Source organism: Macaca mulatta, chromosome 12 (genome assembly GCF_049350105.2).
Source record: "Macaca mulatta isolate MMU2019108-1 chromosome 12, T2T-MMU8v2.0, whole genome shotgun sequence".
Lineage (NCBI taxonomy): Eukaryota > Metazoa > Chordata > Mammalia > Primates > Cercopithecidae > Macaca > Macaca mulatta.
Window position 1 is genome coordinate 102,082,291 of NC_133417.1, and position 15,871 is coordinate 102,098,161.

Here is a 15,871-nt window from a genome sequence, read left to right on the forward strand (position 1 = left end):
GCTGAGGCAGAATCACTTGAAACCAGGAGGCAGAGGTTGCAGTGAGCCGAGATCACGCCACTGCACTCCAGCCTGGGATACAGAGCAAGACTCTGTCTCAAAAATAAATAAATTAATAAAATAAAATAAAAAAGAGGTGGGTATAGCTGATGGGGATCATTAGATGTTATACCACAAAGTTCTTTATTTTATACCTCCACTGATTCTGCCTACAATTTCCCTCGGGCCAAATTGCAACTGCCAGGGCAACCAGCCAGGTGTGCACTGGCCCTTAGTGTGTGCCAACACCAAACAATACACGTTTGTTTGGAACATGGTCCTAGGGCATCTTTAGATTTGTTGGAAGAAAGGCCTGCTCTCAAAAGCACAAGAAATGCCATGTGAAATCTAACCTAAGCTCCATGTGACCATCACGAGCGCGGGGCACACATGTTTTGAGGCACAGAACACTTGTTTCCTGGGGAAACCCACCTCAGGAACATGAACACAACAAAATAAGGGCCATGTTGCTTATGCATCACAGCACAATTCTTGTTTCTTGTCCACAGCGTTCACCACATCTGCTTGAATGCAGGTCTCAGCTCCTACCTCTGCAGAGCTTACTTTAGGATGCCACAGTTCCCCTTTACTGGCGAAACCTTACTAGAGGCCTTTTGACTAGTCCGTAGGCAGAGGCACTTCCTCTAGATGTTAATCTCCCAAACATAAAGGAGGAGGGAGAAAGACAGCCTGTCTGTGAATAATCTACAGTGAGACATCTGCATATGCTCAATTCATTCCAGGATTTGTCTAGTAAACACTCAAGGGAGAAAGCACATAATGGTTTTGGAAACCTGTTTGGTGAGATATACTGAGCATATAGATTTCCAAAAATGAAACCACTGGCATTTTTAAATCTGATGAAATATTTAAAATACATTGAAAAATAAAGACAACAGTTATCACAAAGACCAGTATAAACACAAATCAGATTTAAATGTTTGCCATACTCCCTTTTAAAATACTCAATATTTTAAACATAAAATATTTTACAGAGAGTTGTAGTAGTTCTTTTATAGCCTTCCCTGAAGACATTTTTTACTCAACCTGCCTACTTAGAGGTAACCACTATCCAGAAATCAATATGGTCCCTTGCCTTCCATGTTTTTATGCTTTCATTACATAGTCATAGTCATGTATCCATAAATATAACAGCATTGTTTTGTAGCCCAACTTAAATATATGTAAATATACAAACACATTTAATTGGCATATAAATCTAGGGTGTGCATATATATATGGCATATATACAGTGTGCATATATTATAGCATATATAGTGTATACATGCTATACATAGTGCTTATGTAGCATGTTTATGTAGTGTGTATATATATTCACTATACATAGTGTGTATAGGTGTATGTTCATGTAGACTTCAAACTAGTTTTATTTCCTTTTTTATAATTAAAAAAATCAAAATATATCCTAATGTACTGAATTCATCTACAACGCTGGGCCTGACTAGACAGCCAGGAAACAGACTTTCAAAGCAAGATAAAAATGTTACTGGATAAGTCATTTTTCAATAAGAACAACTTCTTGCATTTTTCTTTGTGTAAAGATAAAATCGCTTATCAAACAAACTTCCATGAACATAACAAAGGAATTTTGCTTGGGTTCACGGTAGTAGTCAATCTAGTAAATTGGTTATTTAAATTTTATTTGCAATTGACTTTTGAATATAGTGGTTATTTACCTGACAAAATCAGGAGTTCAATGATCTCTGCATCTCCCAGAAATGCGGCCACATGAAGAGGGGTTCGTTTCTCAGAATCCTGAAATACACAATGTCAAAGACATACAACAGGTCAGTGGCAGCTGGGTCCCTTTTGAAGACATAGTAAGACGTGTCACTCACTCTGTGGTTAATGCATGTGGAAGAGCGTGAACACCAAACATTCGAGTAATTTCTGGTTATGCATTTGCTCTCAACATACCCTATAGTTACACATAACAAAGGATGCCATTTTCTGTGTCTGTGCTTCATATTTGCCCACTTGCTCCTTTTACTGAGGCCCAGCTGAGGTCAAAGATAGACCATTATGCACTGGATGATGAATTTCAACTTACAGTATTTCCAAACCTTCAGGATGGTTAAAAAAAAAAAATCTAACCTACCATAACAACATAGTTCAAAGCTTTCAATGACTTATTTTCTTTCTAAGGAAACATAGTGGAATGGTTCACAAGGACATTAAACATAAGTGCTGTCATTTTCTCCTTTCTATGCTTGTTAATTGTTGTTTGGACCACTGCCCATTCACAAAATACTTATTGAATGCTTACTCTGTACCTGGAACCAAATTCTGGGGACAGAGAGATGAATACAATAGGCCTGGTCCCTGCCCTCATGAAACTCACATTCAAGTGGGGAGGCTGACATTAGCATACTAGACAATAGTATAGCAGGCAATAGTATACTAGACACACATGAGATTACTTCAGATAGTGATAAAGGCTATGACAAAATTAAAACACGGTATGGGATTAAGTGATTCAGGAGATGGTAGTAAGAGTGGTCAGTGAGGCCTTTCTGAGGATGTTGACATTAAGGCTGAGAGCTAAGGTTGATATTATCTCTGTTTTATGTATAAGAAGACTATAGCTCAAATTTTAAAATTTCCTCAAGATTCCACTGGCATATAGCATAGTCAAGATCTGACCTTCACCCAGCAGACTTCAGTCTGTATCTTTGGCAAGGTATTGAACAGATTGTGCTGAGAGGCAGCATGGTAACATGCAAGGGAAAAAAGCATTGCTTCCTCATCTGTAAATCGGCGATAATAAAATCTACCTTAGAGGACTGATAAGAGGACTAAAGATCATATAAGTAAATAAAGCCCTAGGCAAACAGGAGATAAGGGCACAGCAGTGCTCCATACGAAGCCTGTTATTGTCATTGGCATAGAGAGTTGTGTGATATCTTTCCTCCAAGACTGAAAACCCTGGAGTAAAGAACTGGCCTCACTCTTCTTTATCCCCATAGTATCAGCATACTTGGTGCTCAGCATAAATTGGCTGAACTAACCAGTCTACATGTATGGCTTCTTCCACTAACTTCCATTGACTCCTCCATAGCAATGGTAACCAAAGCCCATCTGCTATGTCTTTAAGGTTTCTCCTAAAACTAGCATGTATGTTAGTTTCAAGTTTCTTGGATTCCCTGTTGATTTTAATCATTATTCCTTTCATGATTTGATTATATAATATATCTAACAATCCTTGATTAGCCTAAGGATATTATTCCATTTTCTGACAATCCAGACCCTCTGCTCTTCCTCTGTCTCTCACAGATGATTGCTCTTAGACATTTCATGACTCACTAATATCTAAAACAGATGGCAGGCAGGGGATACAACAAGAATTGATCTTCAAATCAGTCTATTTGTTAGAAAGTCTGGTAAGTAGGTTTTATAAAGAATGTACTACCATTAAGTAGACAAAAAGGAGTTTGGATTCACTGGAAACTTGTGTTATCTATGTACGGCTGCAGGCAATTACTATGGAAAAGTGAAAATAGGGCAGTCACGCAACTATAAAATAATGGTATGCATTGGAAAATTCAGTACGATACATGACTACAATCAACCTTGTTATAGATATATCACCCTATCTTTGAAAAGATTCAGTATTTGAAATCATGTTAACTTATTTGAGAATCAAGTATATTAATTTGTGCAATGAACTATATAAGCTGAGAACAGATTTTCATAAATGTTTTCTATTTCTATTGATATCCTTCGATGTATTTTCCATTTTAGCCTCATGTTCCCTTTGAATCCTCGCTATATGTACTTAAAATTTTCTACTGGGATTTTTGGATAAAAGCTGTGTAATTATATGTTCTTTTGTGAACTGAATTGGTTTCAGGGTTTGGTTCAACAAATCAAACCCTGCCTAAGTGATTTAAACAGGAACTATTCCAACCCAAATTATGACTTCATTTGACCTGAAGCAAAGGCAACTCTGTTTGAGATCTTGGCCTCAAATAAAAAGCTAAGAAAACTCCAACATCCCTCCCTACCTTGCAAATCTGGTGGGCCTGTCATGATATGACTGGTTTTGCTGATTCCATGGCCCCTTTTATGACACAGCTTGTTGAAACCAAAGTTTCTATAACATAAAAAGGGTGTGTTGCATGAACACTGTAAAAATTCTTGATGATGAATCCCAGTGTTCCTGTTAATATGTGTCTAAAGGTTTCTGGTAGTTTCCAGGACAACTACGTGAATTGATATTCTCCTTTAGTGACATGGCACAGACAGGTAACTGCAGAGAAGACTTGTATTCAGGCAGTACTCCTTTTGTTCTCCAAAGCAGCAGAAATATAGAAACAATCACATGTGCTATTAAGACCTTAACCAACATAATAGTGCATTTCCACTACTGACCAAGGGTTGCTAACACCTTCTCTTCTAACAAGGAACACCTGATCATGAGTCAAAGCGAGAATGACCAAGCCACAGTAATCACCATGCTGGATAGAGAGAAATCAGCCAGGAGGTAGCAGTATGTCCTCTGCCTAGGTAGAAGGCCACTCTACTTTGCCATAAGCTAAACTAATGGAGTAGGAGATGCAATAATAGAAGGAGGATGAAGGCTCTGGAGAAAAGAGAATAGTAGTAATAATACTGGTTAAAATGGGTTCTAGCCCAATGACATCCTTAGGGTGTCTAGAAGAAGAAACAAATCTAGCTGGTTATTATGAAGTGCTTTTATTTTTATTTTTTCCAAATACCTGCCCAACTATTCTACTACTCCATCTCAAAACATTCCTATCAGGGGAGTCACACCTTTTACAACTGTGTTCTTAAGTCTTATTATCACCATTTAAAAGATAAAGAATCTGAGCCTAGGACAGTTTGTATGACTTAACCCAACGCAGCAAACTGATGTCAAAGAGTTAGGTGTCCTGGTTCTCAACCTGAAACTTTTTTCTTTATAAAAATGAAAGCAGGCTGGGCGCAGGGGCTCACGCCTGTAATCCCAGCACTTTGGGAGGCTGAGGTGGGCGGATCATGAGTTCAGCAGATTGAGACCATCCTGGCTAACATGGTGAAACTCCGTCTCTACTAAAAATAAAAAAAATTAGCTGGGCGTGGTGGCAGGTGCCTGTAGTCCCAGCTACTCGGGAGGCTGAGGCAAGAGAATGGCATGAACCCAGGAGGCGGAGCTTGCAGTGAGCCAAGATCGCACCACTGCACTCCAGCCTGGGCGACAGAGCAAGACTCTGTCTCAAAAAAAAAAGAAAGCAAGAACAACATCTTAGAAGTTCATGTGATAGTCTAAAAATCTTTCTACTACGATCCCTAAGAAATCATGAGAAAAATGTGACAAACATACAGTAAACATCGTTTGAAATGAACTTAGAAGAAATTAAATAGAAAGGGGCCAGAAATGGGGGGGGGGAGGCGGTAAATAGAGAACCAAAGCTGGAAGCACATGAACTTATAGTGCAGGGATAGGTCAATACACCAGGCACGTGGGGCTTAACACTTGCAGGCAGTGGGAGATAAGGCAGAGAACTAGAACTGCAACCTCCAACTAAAGAAAGACCCTTGAAGTGGCCTTGAAGAAAGACTCCTGAAGTGAAATGGTGGACTTGGAAAAAAACAATGACAAACAGTCACGTAGGCAGATGGCAAAGAGATGCCTTGTCCTATCCTAGGTTCTTGGTAGTGGAATAAAAATGTTTCCACTGAGCATCCACATCCCCAGAGTCTGCCCTCATGTGGTTTAGAGCTTTGAATTCACATTGCCTGTATAGTCTAGGAATTTACTTTTTTTTTTTCTCCAGGAACTTTCAAGTTGAAATATGCACAAAAAAATGGGTTTTAGACCGATGATACCCCTAAGGTCCCTAGAAGAAGAAACAAAACCTAGCTGGATAGATATGACCTCAATCCAGTCAACCTGAGACACCCACCGATTAAATCTCCGTTGAAAATGAACTCACAAGCCTAAGCCATAAGACTCGTGGAAATGTTCACCATAAGCAAGAGTCAGAAGACTGAAGAACCAGCAAGAACTTGAGATCACAGAAGAATGAGATGAAGAACAAGGATGACATTTAAATTAACTTAAGACACAAAGGACAAAGTGTAAGGGGGGAAACCCCCACTATTTTTGAAAAACAAACAAAATTTGGAGGAAGAGATAATGAAGCAAGTATTATAGAAAGCAGTACAACAACATGATGCTAGACAGCATCTAAAATTTTGGTCTAAGAGGGATCAAAACTCAAAGAGTAAAAAAAGAAAGGGGAGGAGAAAGGAAAAATAAGCACAGGAACTTTGGGGTATGTTTTACAATCATTTATTCAGCCATATTATCTAGACATAGATATTTATTTAGAATCTATTATATGCCAGACATTGAGGTACACATTAGGGATACAAAATTTAAAATATCTAGCCCTCTCACCCTAAAGAAACTTGCAGTCCACTGATCAGTTTCTAAATGTAGGACATTAGAATAAAAACAAGAGCAGGGAAGTGGCAAATAGTGATATCCATGATGTTAAATGATTTGTGAACGTATCAAATGCAATGAGACAAAAATATCTCAGTGAATACTTCCCCCAAACCCCTCCATATCCGAACTGGCCTGGGCAGTAAGTCTTAACTGACAAGAAAAAAAAAAAGAAATCTCTTCTGAATTGGGAATTCAACACATCTTGCCCAGAACTCCCTAAAGGTCCTATTGGTTCCAGCTTATCTGGGAATCTTGGAAGCCCTCAAGGGCCAGCCTTCTGGGTCAGTCAGAGTCTAGCCTGTATCTTACAGGCTGGTGCAGGGGTAGTTCCTGGATCAAAACTGGAATCTAGTACCAGGGCAGGACTAGAGCAGCATTAACCTATAGTGGCCGAGCTAAGTGCATTATTTGCATTCATTTTCATCTTTTGCCCAAATGGACTCTCTGTGATGACCAACAGTTGAATAGTTACATAGGCCTTTATAACACCCATGAATACAAGAGGGGAAAATAACCCAAAAGCAGGCACAGCAAGATTAACACATGCTGAAATGGCTCATCAGCATAGTTTTTAAAGATTGTCCAAACACCACAAAAAGGAAGGTCTTTTTTCATCACCCAGTAGCTCCAATTCCACATAGTCCTTTGCAGACAGATTCTGACGCATGAGAAATGAGAAGACCCAGGTTCCTCCAGAAGGAAGAACAGTAAACCCTCCCATTCTATGAATAGCCAAAGATACACACAGCCAGCAGGGGTCTGAGCTAAATTTGCAGTATGTCTCAGAGAGATCAGGCAGAGGAAGTTGAGTTGTCTGTTTACCAAAGAAGAAGCAAATGAAAGAAAATAGGGAATTTGAAGTATGTACATGCAAAGTGAGTCTGACATGGGCAGAGAGGCCATTCTGGTAGCTAAAAACACTGTGTAGACAGGCAGACTGAGGGGCACCCCATGCCTGTTTCGAAGATTAAGAATTGTTACATGCTTTGGAAATTCTCAGCTAGAATACATGATCTAATCTGCATTCTAAGTATCTGTCATACACCAAAACAAACATTCCACCCTATATATGAATATCTTACATACCAAGATAGATAGATGGAGCAATATTAAGAAAACAAGCCTATGAAATACACAAGTTAAGTTTGGACTGGACATGGTGGCTCATGCATGTAATCCCAGCACTCTGGGAGGCTGAGGCAGGTGGATGGCTTAAGCCCAGGAAATTGAGACCAGGAGACCTCATCTCTATTAAAAGTAATTTTTTAAAATTAGCTGGGCGTGATAGCATGTGCCTGTGGTCCCAGACACTTGAGAGGCTGAGGTGGGAGGATTGCTTGAGCCCAGAAAGTCAAGAGGTCAAGGCTGCAGTGAACTGTGATCACACCATTGCACTCCAATGCACCATCTTGTTCTGGGTGACAGAGCAAGACGCTGACCAAAAAAAAAAAAAGAAGAAAGAAGAAGAAGAAGAGGAAGAAGAGGAGGAAGAGGAAGAAGAAGAAGGAGAAGGAGAAGGAAGAAGGAGGAGGAGGAGGAGGAGGAGGAGGAGGAGGAGGAGGAGGAGGGTTCCAATTATCAATTCAAACTTCCAAATTCCCACTAAAATTAAAGAAGCTGGGAGATAACTGACAACTTAGGCCCAACTAGCTTAATGTGATATTGAACAGAGATCACTAGAGGCAAGAGATGTCTAAAGAAACTCCGAACACATACACACAACAGGTACCTTGGAAGTATTTCAAATTACACCAGGATAGGAGCCAAACAACACACAAAATGGGAAGAATGCTTGCAAAAACATGTTAACATTTTTCTATGTCTCCTTCAGAACTCTAGTTTAAAAAAATACCTTTAGGGATAAAGATGCCATCTTCAGAAATGCAAATGGTTCTGAAAATAATTTGAAGTATGTGTTTGTATGTGTGTGTTTTTGTGTGTAAGAGAGAAAGGTGGGGGAGGGAGAGAGAGAGAGAAGGAGGGAAGGAGAGAAGGGATTGGTTGTTTTTAATTATTCAAACACTATTACAAACAGTGTTGCAGTGCACATCTTTGTACATGTCTCTCAGTGCATACATGTGAGAATTTCTCTGAAGTAGATACCCAAAAAAAGAAGCACTGGATTAGGGAACACACACACATTTGATTGTATTAGGTATCACTAAATAACTTTCAAAGTATTAACAGTTTTACTAATTTACACTCCCTCCAGTTACATATTAGTTCCGTTTCCTAACATCCTCACCAATATCTGATGCTATTGACTTTCTTACTCTTTGCCAGTATGTTATGCTTGACATGGTATGTTCTGATTTTTTCAACTACAAACTGCCTATATGTATCTTTACCCATTGTTAAATTCAGTTATTAGTCTTTTCCTTGTGTGTGGAGTTTTTTATATTGTTTAATTCAACTTTCAGTGAAAATTCAGGTTATGTATTCACCTAGACACAACAGAAATGAATCAATGTTTTCCCCAAGTTACCATAAGAGAGAAATTTAGATTTACAGTCCTTATTCATCCCTAATGCATGCATTGTCTCACAAAGCTGAATTTTCCTTGTGTGCAGCCTCCCATGCCTCAAAGGTGACAGCAAATCTCTGCCCCCACACGCTCCCACCACCACACAATTGTATTCAACCATCACACTCTGTTGGTATTGTAATCCATCCATTTGAATGTAACATGAATGTATATTTCTCATATAGAAAATATAGATATATTTTCTATCTCTAAACATGTTCAAATTATAAGTTATACTCTCAATATGATATCTAACTCCTGAAATGAAGTAAGAATCACTCACAAGAATTAAAATGATGATAAAATAAGAAAAATGAGAATGCCAAAGACATTTTTATTTTATCTCCCTTACATAACCAGACACTGGATATTTTACTGCACTAATTTCTAAACATAAAATAATGTATATTGAGCAAAAATTTTATCAGATATTTTATATTTTCAAATTTGATCCTTAAAGCAATACTGTGAGGTAAATATGAGCATCCCCATTTCACTGTTGAGGAACCTGAGACTTTGAGGTGACAAGTAACTATCCAGAGTCACAAAGCTAGTAAGTGGTAGAACCAAGATTCAAAACCAGATCTGATTCCATCGTTCACACTCTTGTTGGCTTTGGGATGGTTATAAGCCTTGGTAAATACAATGAAAGTTATTCTCAGTTATAATTAGCATGCTCGCCCTAAATACTCTAGACCCAAGGGCAAAAGGCTTGTATGTAAAAAAGCATAAGCAGTCAAGAAGAATAAAATTGGACAACTAACATTACCTGATTTTAGGGCTTATTATAAAGTTACAGTAATCAAAACAATATGGTATTGGTGCAAAGAAAACTCTGGGGAAAGAATAGCCTTGTCAACAAATGGTCCTGGAACAATGAGATGTTCATATTTTTAAAAAGGAACTTTGGTCCATACCTTGAATCCTAAACAAAAATTAAATCAAAATGGATCATAGAACTGAATGTAAAACTTAAAATTATAAAATGTCTAAAGGAAACATAGGCAAGATCTTTCCACCTTGGGTTAGGCAAAGATTTCTTAGATATGACATCAAAGCAAAACCCATAAAAGGATAAATCGGTAAATGGCATTTTATCAAAATGAATAACGTCCACTCTTTGAAATACACTGGTAAGAGAATGAAGATACACCACAGACTGGGGGAAAATATTTGTAAAGCATATATACTGGATAAAGGACTTCTATCTAGAATCCAGAAAACAAGTCTAAATAACTATGAAAGCAAACAATCCAATAAAAAAGTAGGCAAAAGATTTGAACAGATATTTCACCAAAGATATACAGATAGCAAATAAGCATATAAAACAATGCTCACCGGGCTGGGCGCGGTGGCTCATACCTGTAATTCCAGCACTTTGGGAGGCCAAGGTGGGCGGATCACGAGGTCAGGAGATCGAGACCATCCTGGCTAACACAGTGAAACCCTATCTCTACTAAAAATACAAAAAATTAGCCGGGCGTGATGTCGGGTGCCTGTAGTCCAAGCTACTTAGGAGGCTGAGGCAGGAGAATGGCGTGAACCCGGGAGGCGGAGCTTGCAGTGAGCAGAGATCGCGCCACTGTACTCCAGCCTGGGCAACAGAGTGAGACTCCATCTCCACAAAAAAAAAAAAAAAAAAAAAAGATGCTCACCGTCATTGGTCATTAGAGAAAGGCAAATTAAAGCCATATTACATACTTATTAAAATTGCCAAAATTAGAAGGACTAATGATACCAAGTGTTGGTGAAGATGTGGAGGAACTATAACACTCAGGCACTGCTGCTAGGAGTGGGAAATGATATAGTCACTTTGAAAAACCGTTTGGCAATTTCTTAAAAACTTAAACATACACCACCATATAAGCTAGGTATCCTACCCTTGGGTATTTACCCAAAAGAAAGGAAAGCATATGTCCATACAGAGACTTGCACAAGAGTATTCATAACAGCTTCATTTGTAATAACCAAAAACTAGAAGTAATCCAAGTTTCCATCAATGGATGAATGGACAAACTTATTTCCACATAATGAAACACTACTCAGCAATTAAAAGGAATGAACTATGGATACATGTCACAACATGGATGAATCAAAATAATTGTGTGAGTGAAACAAATCAGGCAAACAAAAAAAGTACATATTGTATAAATCCACTTACATAAAATTCTAGAAAATGCAAACTAATACACAGTGACAGAAAGCAGATCAGCAGTTGCCTGAGGGGCCTAAGGGAGAGACTGGGAGGGGTAGCAGGGAGGGATTTGAAAGGGGAGCAAGGAAGCGTTTGGAGCACTGGATACGTTCATTTTCTCAATCATGGCAATGGTTTCCTATGTCAAAACTTCACAAACTATACACTTTAAATATGTGTAGTTTATTGTATGTCAATTATATTTCAATAAAGTGGTTTCATAAATACATAAGCAGGCAAATAAAATACATTCTCACTTATGTAAAGTAAAAAAAGGCATATTTAAAAGTTAAAAATACCCCTAAGCAACAAAATTTATTCAGTTAATAGAAGAAAAGAAATAGCAAAATCGATAACCAATAGTGGGTTAATTTAGAGGCAGCTCATGTTATGTCCTGGTCATGTACGGATGTAAAAGTGAAGTTCTTACAAAAGAATGGCCTATTGGATCAAAATCTACAGGCTTTAAAAATAGGCACAACTGGCCGGGTGCGGTGGCTCATGCCTGTAATCCCAGTATTTTGGGAGGCCAAGGTGGGTGGATCACCTGAGGTCAGGAGTTCGAGACTAGCCTGGCCAATATGGTGAAACCCCCTCTCTACTAAAATTACAAAAAAAAAAAAAGTTAGCCTGGCATGGTGGCACATGCCCGTAATCCAAGCTGCTCTGGAGGCTGAGGCAGGAGAATTGCTTGAGCCCAAGAGGCAGAGATTGCAGTGAGCCGAGATTGTGCCACTGCACTCCAGCCTGGCCAAGAGAGTGAGACTCTGTCAAAAAGAAAGAAAGGCATAACCAAGATTCTTCTTCAAAATCTCTTAGAAGGTTTTTTGTTTCCTAAATGAAACCTTTGACAAATGTGTACTGAGTAAGGATGTAGAAAATAAATCTAGAAAATTAAGTACAAGTGGGAAGGCAAATGGTTTATGCCTAACCTTTGGATACACTACAACATGGCAGTACTGGGTTGACATAGGACCCTTGGGATCTTACCACTGTGCCCAGACATTCCCAAGTGACAGAAGCCCTTTTAAAAGGTCTCTACTGGGGAAAGTTGATGAAGTACCAACTATCTGTAAGGCCCTGATATCACTTGGCCACGAATATTTCTTGAGAGCCAGTGGAAACAGAACATGGGAAAAGGGTTCTGGTTCTTAAGTCCCACAGAATGAAAAACTGGCCAAGACGCTGTGCTTTGGTGCCAGCGAAACAGGAATATACATCCACCCACTGCCAAGACAATCATCAGGAGTTTCTGATGAAAACCAAAGCAGGTCTTCGGAGTACCACCTTCCCCCGCAGCCTAAAAGCTAATAAAGTTCGCAATTGTTCTGTGCATGACCCCAAGCATATTAAGAAGGAGTGTCTTTAAACTTAACGCATTTGTTGAAAAGTTTTCCATTCAAGTCGTAATTCTTGAACACATGGTGGGAATGTTTTACTGCTAAGTGTATTTAAGGAAACCCACAGATTGGAACTGCTCTAACCAGTGAGGCGAGAAGTCTAGTTTCAGTTAGGGCCCCACCACAGGCTCACTGTCTCTTTTAATTCATTCATTAACCAATTTATTAAACAAACATAGATTAACGAGCAGCAGATAACCCAAAAAAATAACAATCAGCTGGGAAACTATCTCCTATTGATGAAAGGCTGAAAAGAAGACAGCTGCTAGTTTTTCACCCCTGTAAGGGACTAGCAATGGTGAAAATTTGTCATCAGATAAATGAACATACAGTGTCAGGATCAAAATCACAGGAGAGGAAGCTAGAATTATAAAATATTTAAACTTAAACTGGAAGGGCATCAGAGACATCCGGAGAGTTTAATTGATTGGTTGAAGGTCACATAGCTCTTGATGGCAATGGTGGAATCTTTCATTCATACAATAGACAAAAATATTTACTGGGGATCGGCCATGTGCCAAGCACCGTGCTCAGACCTGAAGATGCAGCAGCCTCCAAGGGACAGGGTCCCTGCCTTTATGAAGCCTGAAAGAATCTTGCTTTCTTTACTCCAGGCAGCAGACATTCTATTATAGTAGACTAATGCTAGATTAAACACACCCATCAGCAAAGAGCAAACACACACACACACACACACACACACACACATACACGGTGTTAGAAAATGTTAAACAGAAAGAAACTGTGCAACGAAAGGAGATGCTCAAAGGCATCTGCTCTGGACATAACAATAACTCCTAGCTACGGGGTTCCCCCTTCTTCCTTTGCACTCCCTGGAATTAAAAGCAAAAGCTTATATATAGAACAGTTTCTGTGGTCCACAGAAAACCATTTTAACGGAAATGATTGGTAGTTCTTTCCAAGTTTTTTTCAACCTCCAGGCGGGTATTTTAGAAACAGAGTTTATGTGTAATACTCATAATAAAAATCACCAATGCAGTTTTCTGGCCCTAAGATACCAGATCAGCACAAGACACTAAGATGTTAACAGTAATTATCTCTGGGTGAATAATTTTATGGGCATTCTTCACTTTCTACCTTGTTTGACTGTGTTTCAAGACTTGCAGTTTAGAAACAAGAAAATAAAATTCCTCTTGTAAATAATAAAAGACTTTCTTATTTAAAAAAAAAAAAAACAGGTCTGCTCTAGCAAAAGCTTTTCTTAAGTAATCACAAATAGTAAAGCACTGGACGTTATTTCCTGTCCAAAGTCTTCAATATCTTATAGTAGGTTTTGAATAATTGATATGTGTTTTTTTGAAAATGACAAAACATTACATTTATGATTAAACATGGCAAAACTGTAATTTGCCTAATGCTTCATAAAGTTGCCAAGTACTGTTCTATATAGTACATCAGCTGATTCTTATGAGAATCCAGACAGACTGATCAAGTGGGTATTATTGTCCTCATTTTATAGGACAGGAATTAAGGTTGACTCAGAGTTAAGTGATTTGCCCAAAGTCACACACTAATATTTGGTGACCCTGGATTTCCTGACTCCACATCCTCTGCTCTCTCAACACCACTGTATAAGGCACTAACTAACCTTTAAGAATTCCTCTCTAAGGAAGAACCTGCTTCATGTTCCTCACAGCATTTTGGAGGCTTTTGGTTCTACCCAAATCGTTCTTTCTTATCTTTCTTATCAGGTGGACTATAGGATAGACATACACACATACACACACACACACACACACACACACACACACACACACACGCATGCACTTTCATTAAAAAAACAAACTCTGGAGTCAGAATGACCCAAATTTGAATCCCTCCTCTGCCACGTATGAGCTGTGTGACTTTGAGTAAATAAATCAACCTGTCTGACTACTCATTTTTCTTTTTCATTGTAAAATGAAAAATAGGATTACCTACATGGAGGTACAGATTAGATGTCCAGTAAGTATTAGCTCCTATTACTACTATTATCAATGACATGTTTGTGGCTTATCCCAATTTTTTTAGTTCTCCTTGATGACTATAGAGGAAAATAAGGAGATGCAGACAGAACCCTGGGGAGAACAAGTTTATAGGCAAGAAATTATATTTGTTTACAAGTAGAAGCATTTCCTCTGCCCACCAATAGCAGTGCTTGCCTGCCTCCTCTCCCCTCCATGAAGTAGTCAACCATTGCATCTTGTATCCTGGCCATTGTAGCCTGTCCTATCCCAACCCAAAGGTAACTGAAGCCTCTCTCAGACTCTAGAGTCGGGCCTTACATTCTTTATCCTTAATCTCATAGGACCCACAGCAGTCTCTTCCTCTGGTAGAACCCCCTAAAATACCTATATATCAGTGACTCTCACTCCCTGCTCAGAATATATCCCTGCTGCCCTGAAGGCCTCCTTTCCCATCTAGTCTCAATATCTGAGCAGAGTCAGATCTGGTTAAAACTGGACAGATGGGAGCTTCCCTGGGGGTTTGGATGTTGTGCCCTTTCTCTCCTCACCCAAAGCTGAAAACCTTCAAATAAGGCATCCCCAAGCCAGAACATCCTCGCCAAATCTTTCTGACACTTGTCAAGAAAATTCTCCAGGCCAAGACACCTACGTTATCAATAGAAGCCCCTTCTTAGTAACTTAATTAGAAGTAAATCCACCACAGACTCATTACAGGTCCTCAGGCAGACAACCAGGGGGCCACTTTCTGTATCAGCAAAAAAGGAAGTATTCATCTATGCCCTTTCTAAATGGAGCCAGTGGGACAGAAAACCAAACACACTACAAAGATTCCTAATGGAGTATTCTGCTTAGTGAGGCTAGACCTCAAAATGGCAGGCTTCCAAACCCCTTCATTACAGATTGAAATGAGTGGGTTTCAATGAGATGGATACGTAACCGCACTTTTCGAAGATAAAGGTTATGGGAGATGCATCTCTACCTCCAGGGCAATGTCAAACAAACCTACACATACTTGAGCACACCCATCAAAAAAAATGATCACTAGGGATGCATTTAGCCCTCATAAACTTGGACTGTATGGATGTTTTTCCCCAACCCAACTTTAAATTGCTTTGTATTTCAGGACTAACTAGTATTTTTTCACATAGGCTAAGAGCCCCTAGAATCCACACTTGAAATTCTTGCCTCTGAGAGAATAAAGAATGCAAGAATAGAGTCTTCTCCTACAAAAATCTCAAATACTCATACACTCAACACCAGAGAGGACACAGG

General features: G+C 39.1%; 1 protein-coding gene across 8 annotated transcripts in view; it reads right to left on the reverse strand.

Moving 5' to 3' along the window:
• ANKRD44 (ankyrin repeat domain 44) overlaps positions 1–15,871 on the reverse strand; it is a 346,068-nt gene that overhangs the window by 179,627 nt on the left and 150,570 nt on the right. For all 8 annotated transcript variants that reach the window (XM_077957343.1, XM_077957342.1, XM_077957341.1 and 5 more), the window contains exon 3: positions 1,737–1,815. In XM_077957343.1, the coding sequence (XP_077813469.1) occupies positions 1,737–1,815 (79 nt within the window). The remainder of the gene's footprint in view (positions 1–1,736; positions 1,816–15,871) is intronic.